This window comes from Dasypus novemcinctus, chromosome 11 (assembly GCF_030445035.2).
Source record: "Dasypus novemcinctus isolate mDasNov1 chromosome 11, mDasNov1.1.hap2, whole genome shotgun sequence".
In the NCBI taxonomy this organism is placed as follows: Eukaryota; Metazoa; Chordata; class Mammalia; order Cingulata; family Dasypodidae; genus Dasypus; species Dasypus novemcinctus.
The window spans coordinates 75537824-75551757 of NC_080683.1; the positions used below are offsets into that span (position 1 = coordinate 75537824).

Consider the following 13934-nt stretch of genomic DNA (forward strand, 5'->3'; position numbering starts at 1 on the left):
ACTCAGTTAATCACCATCCCCTTGTTCAGGTACTTTTTGTGCTTGGCCTCCAGGACAATGCAATCTTTCAGTTTTCATTCTTGGTTTTTCTATCTCTCTTCTCATCAACCTCTGCATGCTAGAGGTCCCAGAGTTCAATCTTCAGACCTCTTGTCAAAAGTCACTTCCCAGATGATCTCAACCATCCAGGACTTTGAAACTTTAATCCACAGGCCTATCACCAGACCCCCCACCCCACCCCAAAACCACACACATCTTGCTCTTTACCCAGTTCTACTTACTTCAGTAGATAGTGTTTTCTATCATCCAGTTCTAGGTACCACCCTTATTTCCTCTCTCTACTTACATTTAATCTTTCATCAGTTCCTGTTGGCTCTATATTTAAAACATTTTGAATCAGATCGCAACTCACTATTTCAACTTCTAGTTACTCTTCCCATGCCAACATCATCTCTCATCTGGACTTCCTGCAACAGCCTCCTAACTGGGTCGCTGTTTCCACTCTTCTATTCTCTAATAGTCAATTCTTTACTAAGAAGCCAGATTACTCTTTTTCAGTATAAATAACATCATGGTAAATAGTATCATATCACTTGTCTGATCAAATTCCTTCTATGGCATCTCTGGACACCAGGATAAAATCCAAACTTTTTACCATGGTCTACTATGTCCTGGATGACCTAGCCCCTGCCTACCAGGCCCTCATAGGGCTTATCCCACTTTAGTCATACTGGTTTTCCTGCTACTCCTTGAACTTGCCAACCTAGCTCCTGCTTTATAGCCTTTGTATTTGCTATGCCTTCTCCCTGGAATCTCCTGCAATGCTTTCTCACGACTTGCTCCTTCATGTCATTCTGATCTCAGTTCAAATATCATCTCCTCAGAAAGGCTTTCCGTAACTACCTTGTCAAGAGCAACTTTAGTTACCTCCAGACTCTTACCTTATTATTTTTTATCTCACTTATATTCACCTGAAATTATATATTTGTTTACTTTATTGTCTGCCCTACTATGAATATAAGGTTCACAAATGTTAGAACTTCATTAGATAAGTTTGCTTTTCTATCCCCCACGCCCACAACATAGTATATAAACAATAAATATTATTATTAAATATAGTAATAGCTAACTTTACTGAATACTTTTTCCAAGCACAGAACTATTCTGTGTGAACTAATTTAACCTTCCATTAATTCCATAAGTTAGTTATTATCACTGCTATTAAACACATGAGGAAATTGAGGCTAAACGGTTAAATAACTTGTCTAAAGTCACATAACCAGAAAGTGGCAGAGCTGGGATTTAAATCTGTGCAAAAGTTTGTTTCCAGAGTCCAGGTTCATAATGACTAAGCTTATGTGATCAGAAATATTATATCCTCAGTGAAATGGTTAGATTGAATATTTAGATAAGCTTAATATGCAAAATTATGTACTTAGTTGGTATGGTGCTTTGTGACCAGTGTAATATGGGACTCAGTTAACTAGTACCACCATCTACTACCATCTAGAGGTAGAAACTCTTGTAATGTCATATAGCTCTAAAAGAAAGGCTAACATGATGTGGGGCTGCATACAAACGGTGGTGTTATCACAAAAGTCATAGCTCTGGAATTGTTTTGTACCTGAACTAATCAGAATGATTAAAGGACAAGAAACTGACTTATGAGCAAAAGAATCAGGAGATATAAATCTCTGTATGAACTAAATAATAGCTAAGGGGAAGCGGACCTGGCCCAGTGGATAGGGCATCCATCTACCACATGGGAAGTCCGTGGTTCAAACCCTGGGCCTCCTTGACCTATGTGCAGCTGGCCCATGTGCAGTACTGATGTGCGCAAGGAGTGCCCTGCCATGCAGGGGTATCCCTGCGTAGGGGAGCCCCATGTGCAAGGAGTGTGCCCCGTAAGGAGAGCCGCCCAGCGCGAAAGAAAGTTCAGCCTGCCCAAGAATAGTGGCCGCACACACAGACAGCTGACACAAGATGATGCAACAAAAAGAAACACAGATTCCTGTGCCGCTGACAACAGAATCGGACAAAAAAGAACACGCAGCAAATAGACACAGAGAACAGACAACTGGGGGGGCGGGGAGGAAGGGAGAGAAATAAAATAAAATAAATCTTAAAAAAAAAATAGCTAAGGTGTGATGACTACGGGTGATTGGATAACAACCAATGAGATGAAAGAGCAATTTTTATTAAAGCATAAAAAATAATCAGCAATAACAAATTAAGGAAGAGTGTGTTTTCATTTTTAAAAAGCTTAAAAAAATAGTATTATATGTAAAACAAGATTCAGTAAACTAAAATGGCCAAATACAATGATTTGTTTTAAACACAAATTAGGACACACTTTAAAATCAAGAATTTACAAAAATTTTAATCCCAAACTGTGTTAATACAGTTTTTTTAGGTACACAGTGATTCTACTGAATTTCTCTACTTTGGTACATACGAAAAAGCCTAGCCTGGTTAACTGAAAAAGCTGTTTGTACCAAGGGGCATTTCTATGATCATTTTATTCTTTTTAAAATTCCTGTTTCCAAAATAATATAATACTATAGGACTTTGCTTATACCAACTTGGGGTTGGGGAGGATGTTAACATGTTTAAATTTTCTTTTGCTTTCTCACACACAAGTGATAGGGAAGCACCTTCAGTAGGCCTCAAGTATTGGGAATGATCACACCAATTCACCTACTTGGATGCTTTGCAAAGATAAAAGGCAGGATGATGTGTTTTAACAATGTTTTGACAATATTTTTATTGGGAAAACGTTTACGACAGGAACCATGAATCATTTAAAACAGTTCTGGTCACCATTATTAATGGAGGAAGGAGCTAACATTGATTTCTTAACTGCTCCACTTTCTGGACCAAAGATAACAATTTGAGTACTTACCCTTCATTGAGATGAACACAGAAACATTTTAAGCAGCAACCAATTTCTGGGGTTTAAAAATTATATTAATTTTTTATCCAATATTAAAGTTTCCATTATTTAAAAAAATCTAAACAATGATCTGCTTACCCAAAGAAGTGTAACAAATGGATAGAGTTTAGGGAAGAGATTTTATTCCAAATAAGATAATAATGTCAATTATTATTTTTGCTAAGAAGTATTTTTTTCCCAATATGTTTGTATGTATATTGACAATTCTAAACTGTTATGATATCTTTAAGTTAAAAGCTAAGTAATACAATATCTTCAAAACCAAATTAACTATGCTTTTCTTTAACAAATGATACATGATAGAGCTCCTTGAAGAGCAAACTACCTCTAAGTTTTATAAAGATATCTTAATCTATAAGAAATCATTCAAAATTATATCTGTAATTTAAAAATGTCTAAATGAAGTCTCCCTTTGCAAATGCTCTTATATGACCTCTAAAAGCTTGGTGATCCAATCCTGCCCATGGGTCAAGTTGATAACTCTGATTTTGGAGGAGGAAAGTCAGCTATTTTTTTTTTTGGGGAAGTACTGGGGTTGGGGATTGAACCTGGCTGGGACCTCATATGTGGCTATCAACCACTGAGCCACATCAGCTCCCCTGAGTTTTTTTTCTCTGTTTGTTTGCTTGTCATTCTGTTTATTAGGAAGCACTAGGAACTGAAATGGGACCTTTCATGTGGGAAGCAGGCACTCAACTGCTTGAGTTGTATCTGCTTCCCATTAGCTACTCTTTTGCCTTAAATGTCCTAAGTAGGACTAAGCAAATTCCATGCACAGGTAAATACATACTGAACAGGAAAGGCAGAGGGAGCCAGACTTTCTCAGCACAAGCCTCTTTATTTCTATTATACTCTAGTACAAATCTCCTTAAAAGACATAAATCTGTCATCTGTTTCTTTGGTAGTCCCCCAAGTGCACTGAGTATTAGCACATAACACTCAGCAAGTGTTAATAAACATTGACAAACTAGAAGTATTTTTTATGGGTAGCTTAGGCCAGGAAGGTTAAGGGTATTATATCCTTTTTATGTATCTCACTTTATAAATTTAAATAAAAGGGGGAAAAAAAAGGCAAAAAAAAAAAAAAAGAAGGAAAAACAAACATGGAAATGTGTAAAGGAAAGAGGGAAAGGGCATTTTAAAAGCTGCTGGGAGACATAAGCACTATTTCCAACTCTGCCTCTTCCTTTTTGGGATCTGAGTTTTATATTCTGTGTATATTTATTTATTTTATATTTTCTCTATTAATTATGTCATTCTGGGCAAGGCTGGGTCTTTTCAATTTTTTTTTTTGAAAAATGAGCAAGTTAAACTAGGTGATAATGGAAAAAATTTTAAAGCTATTCATACTTCCGTAGCTAAATTCATTTCTTAAATTATAACCCAATTTAACTACCAACCTTTAGAATCCTGGTAATTGACAGTTCTGTGGGATTCTGTGGGATAGTTTAAGAAACTCAACGTAATGGAATAAAAAAATCTTAAGGGCAAATTCCAGGTAATACCATGAATACATTTCAGGCTCATCAGAACGTAATCAGCATAAAAATCTTTGAGTAAACTACTAAACCTCAACAACAGACATCTCTGTGACTGAGGCTTTTTGCAAGGAAAATGTTTCATTTTTCTCTGCTGAGAAAAACGTCTAAGTGCAGAAAGCTAGGGGAGGCTATAAAATAATGGAGAACAGGAAGATCTCAAGGGAAAGAGACCAAGAGAAGTAGAAACATACTTTTTTTTCAAGACATTTACCATCTGTGCCTCTCCAAAAGATGCCAGGCAGCTCCCCAGTCTGTGGGTTAGGGGAAGCTCTTCTCACAAACCCTGGAAGATCTCCCATTAGGTTTCCCCACTAGGAAGATAATAAAGAGGAGCAGATGGGATCCTGAAACTGTCAGGAGGTTATTTGGAAATGCAAGGTCATGAGGTTTATGGTGTTCACTGCTACTAGTTAACCTTTCCTTTCTTTCATTATTCCTTTAATGAACTCTTTAATTTTACATGCTGAGTTCCCTACCAAAAAGATTTGCAGTTGTGCCCCAAACTTGACAAAGTTCATGCATTAAAAATGCTAAATTACTGAAAATTTCCTGTAAATGGGCGGAGAAAAGAAACCAGTGTGCTCTTAAAGAAAGTAGTACAGAGAACTGCCAAATCTAAAAATGTACTGATATACAAAAATCTCTGCTTTGGTACTTCTCTAAATTTGGAACAGTTCTATTTTACTTTAACATATGAAACCCATACTTTTAGACAATATCTAGACCTCCGCGGAATAATAAGCAAATTCCAGAATTTTTCAAATTGCATATTTGATATATAAATGTAATTTCATGTTTCTGTGTATGAAAAGAACCATAACAAACCAAGCATATCTTTTAAATAATTTATTGAAAATTCTAGAGATGACTCAGGTGCCTTTGGGGCATATTTTGCTTTCTTTCAAAACTATTAATGCTTAGGGAAGCATATTCTGAATGATCTGTTCAAACAAATTTGCCCTAACTTTGAAAGCTTTCCAGTTCTATTATTTGTTTTAAAATAGACTAACCTTTAAAAGTCCACTGAATGTATCAAATCATGATCCTGGTTTCCCATGACGACAGGAATTTTCTACCCTAGACTTGGGTTTGCAGTGCCAACATCATTAAGGGATTCTTCAAATTACTTTTTAAATGTCCTTTTCCCTTGGGATTTTCACTTATATATCTAATTAGACTACGTACTCCACGCCATGTAATCCTGTTGCCAAAACTGCTGTAGGAGCAGGGCATCAATGGAGTAGGACAGATGTAGTATCACTGGTTAACAATAGAGGTGTGAAGCATCTGCCTTAATTATGAAGCTTATTAATTCATGGTGTTAAAAAAAAACTTGGCAAAAGTTCCTATGAAATAGCTAGCCTTTTTGAAATAGTATCAGATTGTTTAAAACTTAAACTTTATACCTTCAGTAAGGAAGGTTGAAATAATTACTTTGCTAGTAATTAACATCTGCATTTAAGTAGCTATAATTCTAGGTTACAAGGGCACATACAATTTAAAAGTAGCTTTGCTTCTTAATTACTCTTTAAAAGTATGTACCACTACATTTAATGCTTTAACATTTTTTTTAATAGCTAGAATTAAATCATAGGTTGTAGAGAGAATATGTCCAGGAAAGGAAGTCAGGTATATGATCCTCAAGACCTACTTTCTGAATAACCATTGAAAAACTTAATTAACTTCATTAAACTTCAATTCTTTTATCTGTATATTAACATTTACCATGAAGAGTGCTTTGAGGATTATAAATAATGTACATAAAATCTTGGCATTAGTAACTGCTCAATAAAAGGTATTTTGTTATTTTAACACAGCAAAAAGTTAATATTTTGGAAAGATAAAGTTTATATAATTGGGTTACTATTAATAATATATTAGTGAAAAAAATTACTGAAGAGAAATTGGCTCAATAGAAGCCTTAATTTTATACCCAGAACAGAGTATTTTGCTCTAATTTAAAGACAACAATGTTTAGGGAAACGGACTTGGCCCAGTGGTTAGGGCATTCATCTACCACAGGGGAGGTCCGCAGTTCAAACCCCGGGCCTCCTTGACCCGTGTGGAGCTGGCCCATGCACAGTGCTGATGCGCGCAAAGAGTGCCCTACCACGCAGGGATGTCCCCTGCGTAGGGGAGCCCCACGCACAAAGAATGTGCCCCGTAAGAAGAGCCGCCCAGCGTGAAAGAAAGTGCAGCTTGTCTAAGAGTGGTGCCACCCACATGGAGAGGTGACGCAGCAAGAGGACTCAACAAAGAGACACAGATTTCCATGCCGTTGACAACAGAAGCGGACAAAGAAACAAGACGCAGCAAATAGACACAGAGAACAGACAATTGGGGGGGTGAATAAATAAATAAATCTTTAAAAAAAATACAATGTTTAAAAACATAAGTCAGGACCAGTTCAACTTCATAGGGATGAAAAATAAGTGAATACATAAGTTTGAAAAGAGGTGTTATTAAAGTAGAAAAGTGGAAGTGTTTTTTTTTTCTTTTTCAGTGTTGACTGGAATAAAGATTCTCATATTATGGGATAACCAATAGGAATTAGTACCTCAAAGTATACCAGGTTGTCAAATTAAAAACAACAAAACCATAATATTCTGAAGAATAAAAATATCCTGAAAGTATCTAAGGGTCAACAGAATAAAGTGTACAAATGCCAAAGAGTTCAAATCCTAATCTCTGTATTCCCTGGTCTGTAAAAGAACGATCATCTATCACACCAAATAGAGTAGTTACAATTCCAGCTTTTTAAAAGTCTATCCTTTTTAGTCTATATTCTATCCATCAATTGAAGCAACAAATCCCGAGTTTATTATGTGCAGGATCATTTGGAACTTCCTATTAATTACAAAAAAAAAGTGATTGTGTTCAAGATCCACAGATCTTGTTCATGATCACTGTCCATGATTTTAATTTTAGTTATGCTGATTCAAAGCCTTTGCCTTTCTGGACTAAGTAGTTCACTATGGGTCCATTCAGACTTTCTCCATGGTATCCTTTTGATAAGGGATCACCAGAAATGCATGTAACAAATCTCCCCCACAGGGAAAATTAACATGAAGGGCAGAATACTCTTTTCTTTTTTGTTTTTAGATACTCTTTTTGATGACAGCAACATTTACTGCCATTCTAAGAGCATCACACTGGGCTGAAAATCTTAGTCAGTGGCAATACCCAAGTCTCTCGTTATTTATTACCAAGCTCATAGTTTACATATATATTAATATATATGCACACAAATGTACATGTATATACATACATACACACATACATACACAAATACACATATACATATATAGGAAGTTTTGTCAGATTTGTTCACTCTTCTATTTCCCACCCCTAGAAAGTGCTTCATACATTATAGGCATGCAATAAATGTTTTTTTTTTTTTAATGAATCAATACATAGTCTGTGGGTAGAAGGGTGACCAATGAAATTTAGTATGGACAAACATAGGTTAACACACTAGAGATAAAACTTCTAAGTTACATACACTCCAATACACTTTTTTGAGTTTTTTAAGACAATTTTTAAGACAATTAGCTTATCTCTACTATTTTGAAGACTTTAGTTTTACCTGTACACTCAGAAATATTCTGTTGTCTCCATCCTTCAGTCAAAAAGTGATACTGTGAAACATAATATCATTCTACAAACTACTAGGCTGACCCCAATCATTCTACTGATACAGGAAAAGAAGATAAAGAACAGAAGGTGGAAAATAGGGTATAAGTTGACCTAATGTATGGGATTTTTACCAAACCCGACAACCAACTATGGAACCCTGGGGAAAAGGGAAACATACAGTGCCAAAAAAACTGCGAAAGAAAGTATACAATGAGATGCCCTGATTAAATTTTTGAAAGAGGGCCCTTTCTTGTAAACATTATAAAGGTAATAAAATTGTATCACTATTTAAAAAGAAATTGTAATTCTTTATTTCAGCAAAGTGAAAGTTGTAATTCTTATTTCAGAAAAGTTAAAGGTAATATGCAAACTGATTAGAAAAAGGGTAAAATTCATTTACATAAAGGGAAAACCCTGTAGCTAAGATCAAGACTCCAAATACATAAATTCTTTAAAGGAAGAAAGGGTTTTAAAAGAAGATACCATCTGTGTAGAACTGGTTAAAAAAAAAAACTATTGTAAATGTTTAGAAATAGAGATGTTGAAAGCACATTATAGTGTTTGTAATTAACAGTACTAATATATGGGTATGATGGTAGTTGGAAGTCTATGGTTATGTATATCACTAGAAGGAAAGCTTAAACATGAACATGGGACTGTACAGCATAGCGAACACTCTTGTGGAAAATGAGTATGGTTAATAGTCTATATATAAGAATGTTTTCTATGAAACAGATCATATATATGCTAATGTTATGAGATGTTAATATTAGGGTGATATTTTGGGCAAAAATATAACCAAAGCAAACTATGTACTGTAGGATATAGTGTTATCTAATATTCTTCCATTAGTGGTTAAAAAAAAGTTGATTGTATACTTCAGATGGACTGTATGATTTATGAATATGTTTCAACAAAACTGATTAAAAAAAAAAGAAATTATAAAAAAGAGAATACCAATAAACAGTTATGAATACAAAAGATGGAGAGATCATTACCTGATACTATCTTTCAATGTAAATTGAAGAGAAATAATATTTTTATATATTTTAAGTGTTTGGTAAATATGAACCAATGTTTTAATATTGTTTTTCATGTTATGATTACCTTCTAGTATATTTTCTCGTGCTAACAATAATCATATTGCTACATAATCAAAGGTCCTAAGAGAAATCTTAAAGAACATAATTTCTACACTTTCATTAATACCAAAAACCCCACAAAATCCAAAAGGCAAATAAAATATGTAGCCTAAGAAATAATGAAAAAAACTTCATTCAGTGCCAGAAATAAATTTATGAAAATAATTGTAGTAAGTTTTTTAAAGTTTAAAAGTAACCTTAGAAATATTAATGACTGCATCTTAATAAAAGGAGATGCTGATAGTGAATAAAATTATAATACTGAATTGTAAAAAATCATAATGTGACATTATTACTATAATAACAATACCAGAAATGTGATTATCATCCTGTTCCCTATTGCTCCTGTTGAACTGCTGCTTTCTACTCTCTCAAAGCCATAAGAATCTTAGTATGCATTTTGGGAAGTGAGAGGAGGGAGTAAGTCATTTAAGAGGCCTTGGTGTCTTCATAAAAAACATTTAAAAACACTTCTCAAATGTAAATAATGATTTCTGGCAATTGTACTATAATTACTTCAAACATAATCTTACTTTATTATTTAATATTTCTCTGGGTAATTGAGGATAATATTGGCTAGTGAATGAAGAATAATTCCTAGAAAGAAATGAACAAGATGGTGGTATCTGTGCATATCCTTGTCAATGTGAGCCTATAGCTTTGATGCTTCAGTTTCCTCATTCAATGAGAAGTCTCACTGAGATATAATTGACATAGATACTAACTAGCAGTTGAGGGTTCCTTGGACTAAACACCATAGTATTAAGTGATCATATCATTGTTGTGGTGGAAATTGTTAAGGGGTACAATGAACAATATCTATATAAATATACTAAGTTTACCTTATACGTATTTGCAGTTGATTTGCTTTATTCAGTTATTCTTAAAGAGTTGACTGTATTTTGATAAAAAAATATACCAAGAGATCAGTGCAACTGGTTTTAGGTAGAGTATTTGTAATGCCGGAAAGAAACAAGATTCTGACAGGATGTGAGCAGACCCCTGGTTTTGATCAATATCTTTTCATAGAGAAGAATGAAGGATAGGGGATAATGATTTAATTCCCTTGGTATTGGATACATCTTCTTGGCCTTTTTGGTGCGGTAGAGGAGGATGTAGAATATAATAGGCATACGGCTTTCACAAATCTCCTTTACAAACATTGTACCCCTACATGAGGTACTATGTAACTCCCACCTCACTGTGTATGTGTGTGTGTGTGTGTGTGACATAAGAGGCGTTATGTACAGCGACTAAGAGCCCAGACTCAGGTGTTAGACTGCCAACTACTCACTAGCGGTAAAATCTTGAACAAATTGGTTAAGCTGCATTATAGGAATACTAATGGGATGTTATGAATATCAAAGATGGTTGTGGTGAGGATTAAATGAGTTTATCAATGTAATGTTCATAAAACAGTGCCTGGCATATAAAAATAGCTCAAAATAGTGTCAGCTATTATTGTATTATGTTTGAAGCTACCTAAGTGCTTTTAAATATCAGATTAGGTAAATGTATCAAGTTAGGTATATATGAAAGAAAAACTATATTATTAAGTTGAACAGATATTAGTTTAAGGTTTATAACTGAATTTATTATCCATTATTTTGCTGCCTGTGCTAACAGCCTTTCCCCCAGAAAAATCCTATTTTTATGTATCTGATTATATCATTAGACTAGGAAATTATACAATTCTCATTCTTAGAGAATTAAAAAAGTTTTTTTCATATTTTTTATACTCTTCCCTTAGAAATGAATTTTTAGTTCCTCAAAAAATTTTATGATAACTGACACATATACTTTCTCTACTCTCTTTTACAGAGCAAACAATAGAAAACTGATTTAAGACAGGATCAATCCATCAATCTATACATTCATTAACAAATATTTTTTGACTCACTACAATGTATTTGGCCCTATGATGGGAACAAAATCTATGTGTAAGTTTCTCAAAAGGAAAAAGAGTTCAAAAACTGTGAATGGGATATCAAAGCTTATTGAGAATGTGAAACCAATGTAAGAGGTAAGAAAAAAGCTAGTAAGTGAAAGAATTACCACAGAATCAGAGATTTTATAAGAGAAAGACCTTAAAGACATTATTAGTCCAATGGTTCTTAACTTTTAAGAAAGTACCATCAAACCTGAGGTTGGCCTAGATGACATATGGTTAACTGGGGTGGAAGTGGGAGAAAGGAAGGATACTCAGAATCATTGAGGGAGGTCGTAGTTTGAAAGTGTTACCCTAGATGTTGTAATATACTACCAATCCGACTCCATATCTCAGTCATGTTGAGACTGATTTAATCTTGGCTCATTTTAAATACAAACTGAAAATAAGTCTGCTGTATTATGTTCTAGGAAAGGCACCAGGTGCTTCAGATATATATTATCACACTAACATTTTGAAACAGATCTTATTAACTCCATTTACCAGATGAGGAAACTGAAGTACAGATGGTAAAGGAAGAGGTCTGATGTTATAATTCTCTGGTTTTCTAACTATTGCTTCAGCATTTTTCTTCTACATTATTTTCAAAACTAATAAGTAAAAATAAATGAACTACAAATTGACTTCTATTAGATTTAGGTCTTAGGTACCTGTCAAAAAAGGAAAAGTGAATATAGAATAGCTTTCTATCATCTGATAAACCATTTTTTTGGTTGGGGCGGGGGGTGGGGGGGAATGGTGGGGGAATGAAATGGCTTTCCTGGCGTGAATTCTAAGAACTTCAATCATGTGGATCCTTATATAAAGAAATTTCAGTAACATCATAGGTAAGAATCAACAGGAACTATCCAAGAGAAGCAATAAGAAAAACTTTCAATCATAGTTCAGAGAGAGGATTATAATTAAGGACAGGGTGATCATCCCGTTTGCTCAGGACAGTCCAGTTTACACCTATTATTCCCTCTCACTCTCAAAAGGATGTAGGTTTGGACAATAAATGATGTGGTAATCTTATCTAAGGGGAACATGATCTAGATATGTTGCTTTATAATGATTTTGTTTAACAGAGGAAAGGACTTCATGAACAGTTTCTGCCAAATTTCAAGAGGAACTAGATGGAAAGACCCAATTTAAAAGAGAAGGCATGAAATAGTAAAATTTATAAAATACAACCTCTTTATAGTCAAAAATAGCCCAATAACACCATGAAACTCACACTTAGAATTGAAAGCAATTCTTCAACACTGCATTCAGGTTTCAAACGCTCCTTGAACATTTTAAGTGTTTGGTGTCTCAAATAGTAATAGGAGGCAATTCGGCCATATGTCAGAGGTTCAATGCTCCGATTATCCTATTTCAAAAGATAAAATGATATCAATAAAAAGTTCAACAGAAGTACGTAAGTTCATAAAATTAATAACCTATACTGCAGGTTGCAACTGCAAAATCTTGTTAAAGATTTTGGTTATCATTATAAGAAAAACCTCGTATTGTTAAAAAGCTAGGCAATCTTTACAATTGGAATGTGTATTATTGAATCTTACCTCTCCAATTTCAATACAATAGGAATGTTCCAACTCAACCAGAGACTTCTCAACCAGATTAGATAGAAACTTGTTCACAGAGTCATGGCTCACATCACCCAAACTGTAGTAGCTAGAAAACAAGCAAGATTGTTATTTGTTTCAACATATTTTCTGTTGAAACCATCACCTCAGTTTCATATAAGTCCTTTTCTTCTCAAAATTTCAAAAACATTATTTCTACAGCAAATCAAAGAAATGAAGTAACTGCAATTATCCTTTCCATTTTTTAGATCGAAAGTCTCATACTAAGGTTTACTGACACTAATAAACAATGATAATTCATTAAATTACTAAATCAGTATAAGCAATAAAATTCTGCATCACATTAAACATTGATTCTTCAGTATTAAACCTGGCATTACTGAGGTTTACACATCTCCACAAAAGTAAAATTTACATACTAAATTTAGAAATTATTAAACATTCCAACTTAAGTCTCAAAATGCACACACGACACAAAGGTTCAACACTGTATGTTTTCCAAGTTCCTGTAACCCCCAAAAGTTCTTGGCAAATCCCTATGACTACTAGGAATTCTTGCTTGGAATTAGTCCAAAGGGTGAGGAATTACACCCATAGTCATGGCAATTCTCTAATTCCTACTGGGTGGACCCTTTACCCGAGCATGGGGAAATTCTATGTCCTATCTTCCTTTCCCCTCACAAATTAAGAACCAGGAATGGAAAGTGGCTTCAGAGAACAGGCTTTGATCACTGAACTTAGGTATTTTATATCTGTACAGAAATAGAAGGGGATATTCAGAGCCTGGGAAAAGAGTGTTCAAATCGCAAATATAAGAGGCATGCCTAAGGGTTTCACCACTTGAGGGATTGGAGAAATACAGTCAATGATGGCGATTTTTTGTTTTCTTTATGTAAACAGAAAGGCTTGGGGGTTGAGTAAAATAGAAAAAAAAATTTAAATATGCAAAAGCAGGACTTAAATCAAGGCAAGATACATTTTATTAGATAAGGAAGTCATTACAAAGAGCTAGATACACCTAAATATGAGAGTCTCCATTAAATATGCATGAATAACAGAATATTGGAATAATTAAGGAAAAGAACTATAAATCATAAATTGAGGTTTTAAATTTTAATAAAGAAGTAGTTACTAAAAGTCATTGAT

General features: G+C 34.2%; 1 protein-coding gene across 1 annotated transcript in view; it reads right to left on the reverse strand.

The window, feature by feature from the left end:
* ASCC3 (activating signal cointegrator 1 complex subunit 3) overlaps nt 1–13934 on the reverse strand; it is a 465644-nt gene that overhangs the window by 65386 nt on the left and 386324 nt on the right. The window contains exons 35-36 of the mRNA XM_058307189.2: nt 12765–12876; nt 12437–12571 (exon numbers count right to left, since the gene is read on the reverse strand). Coding sequence (XP_058163172.1) covers nt 12437–12571; nt 12765–12876 — 247 coding nt within the window. The remainder of the gene's footprint in view (nt 1–12436; nt 12572–12764; nt 12877–13934) is intronic.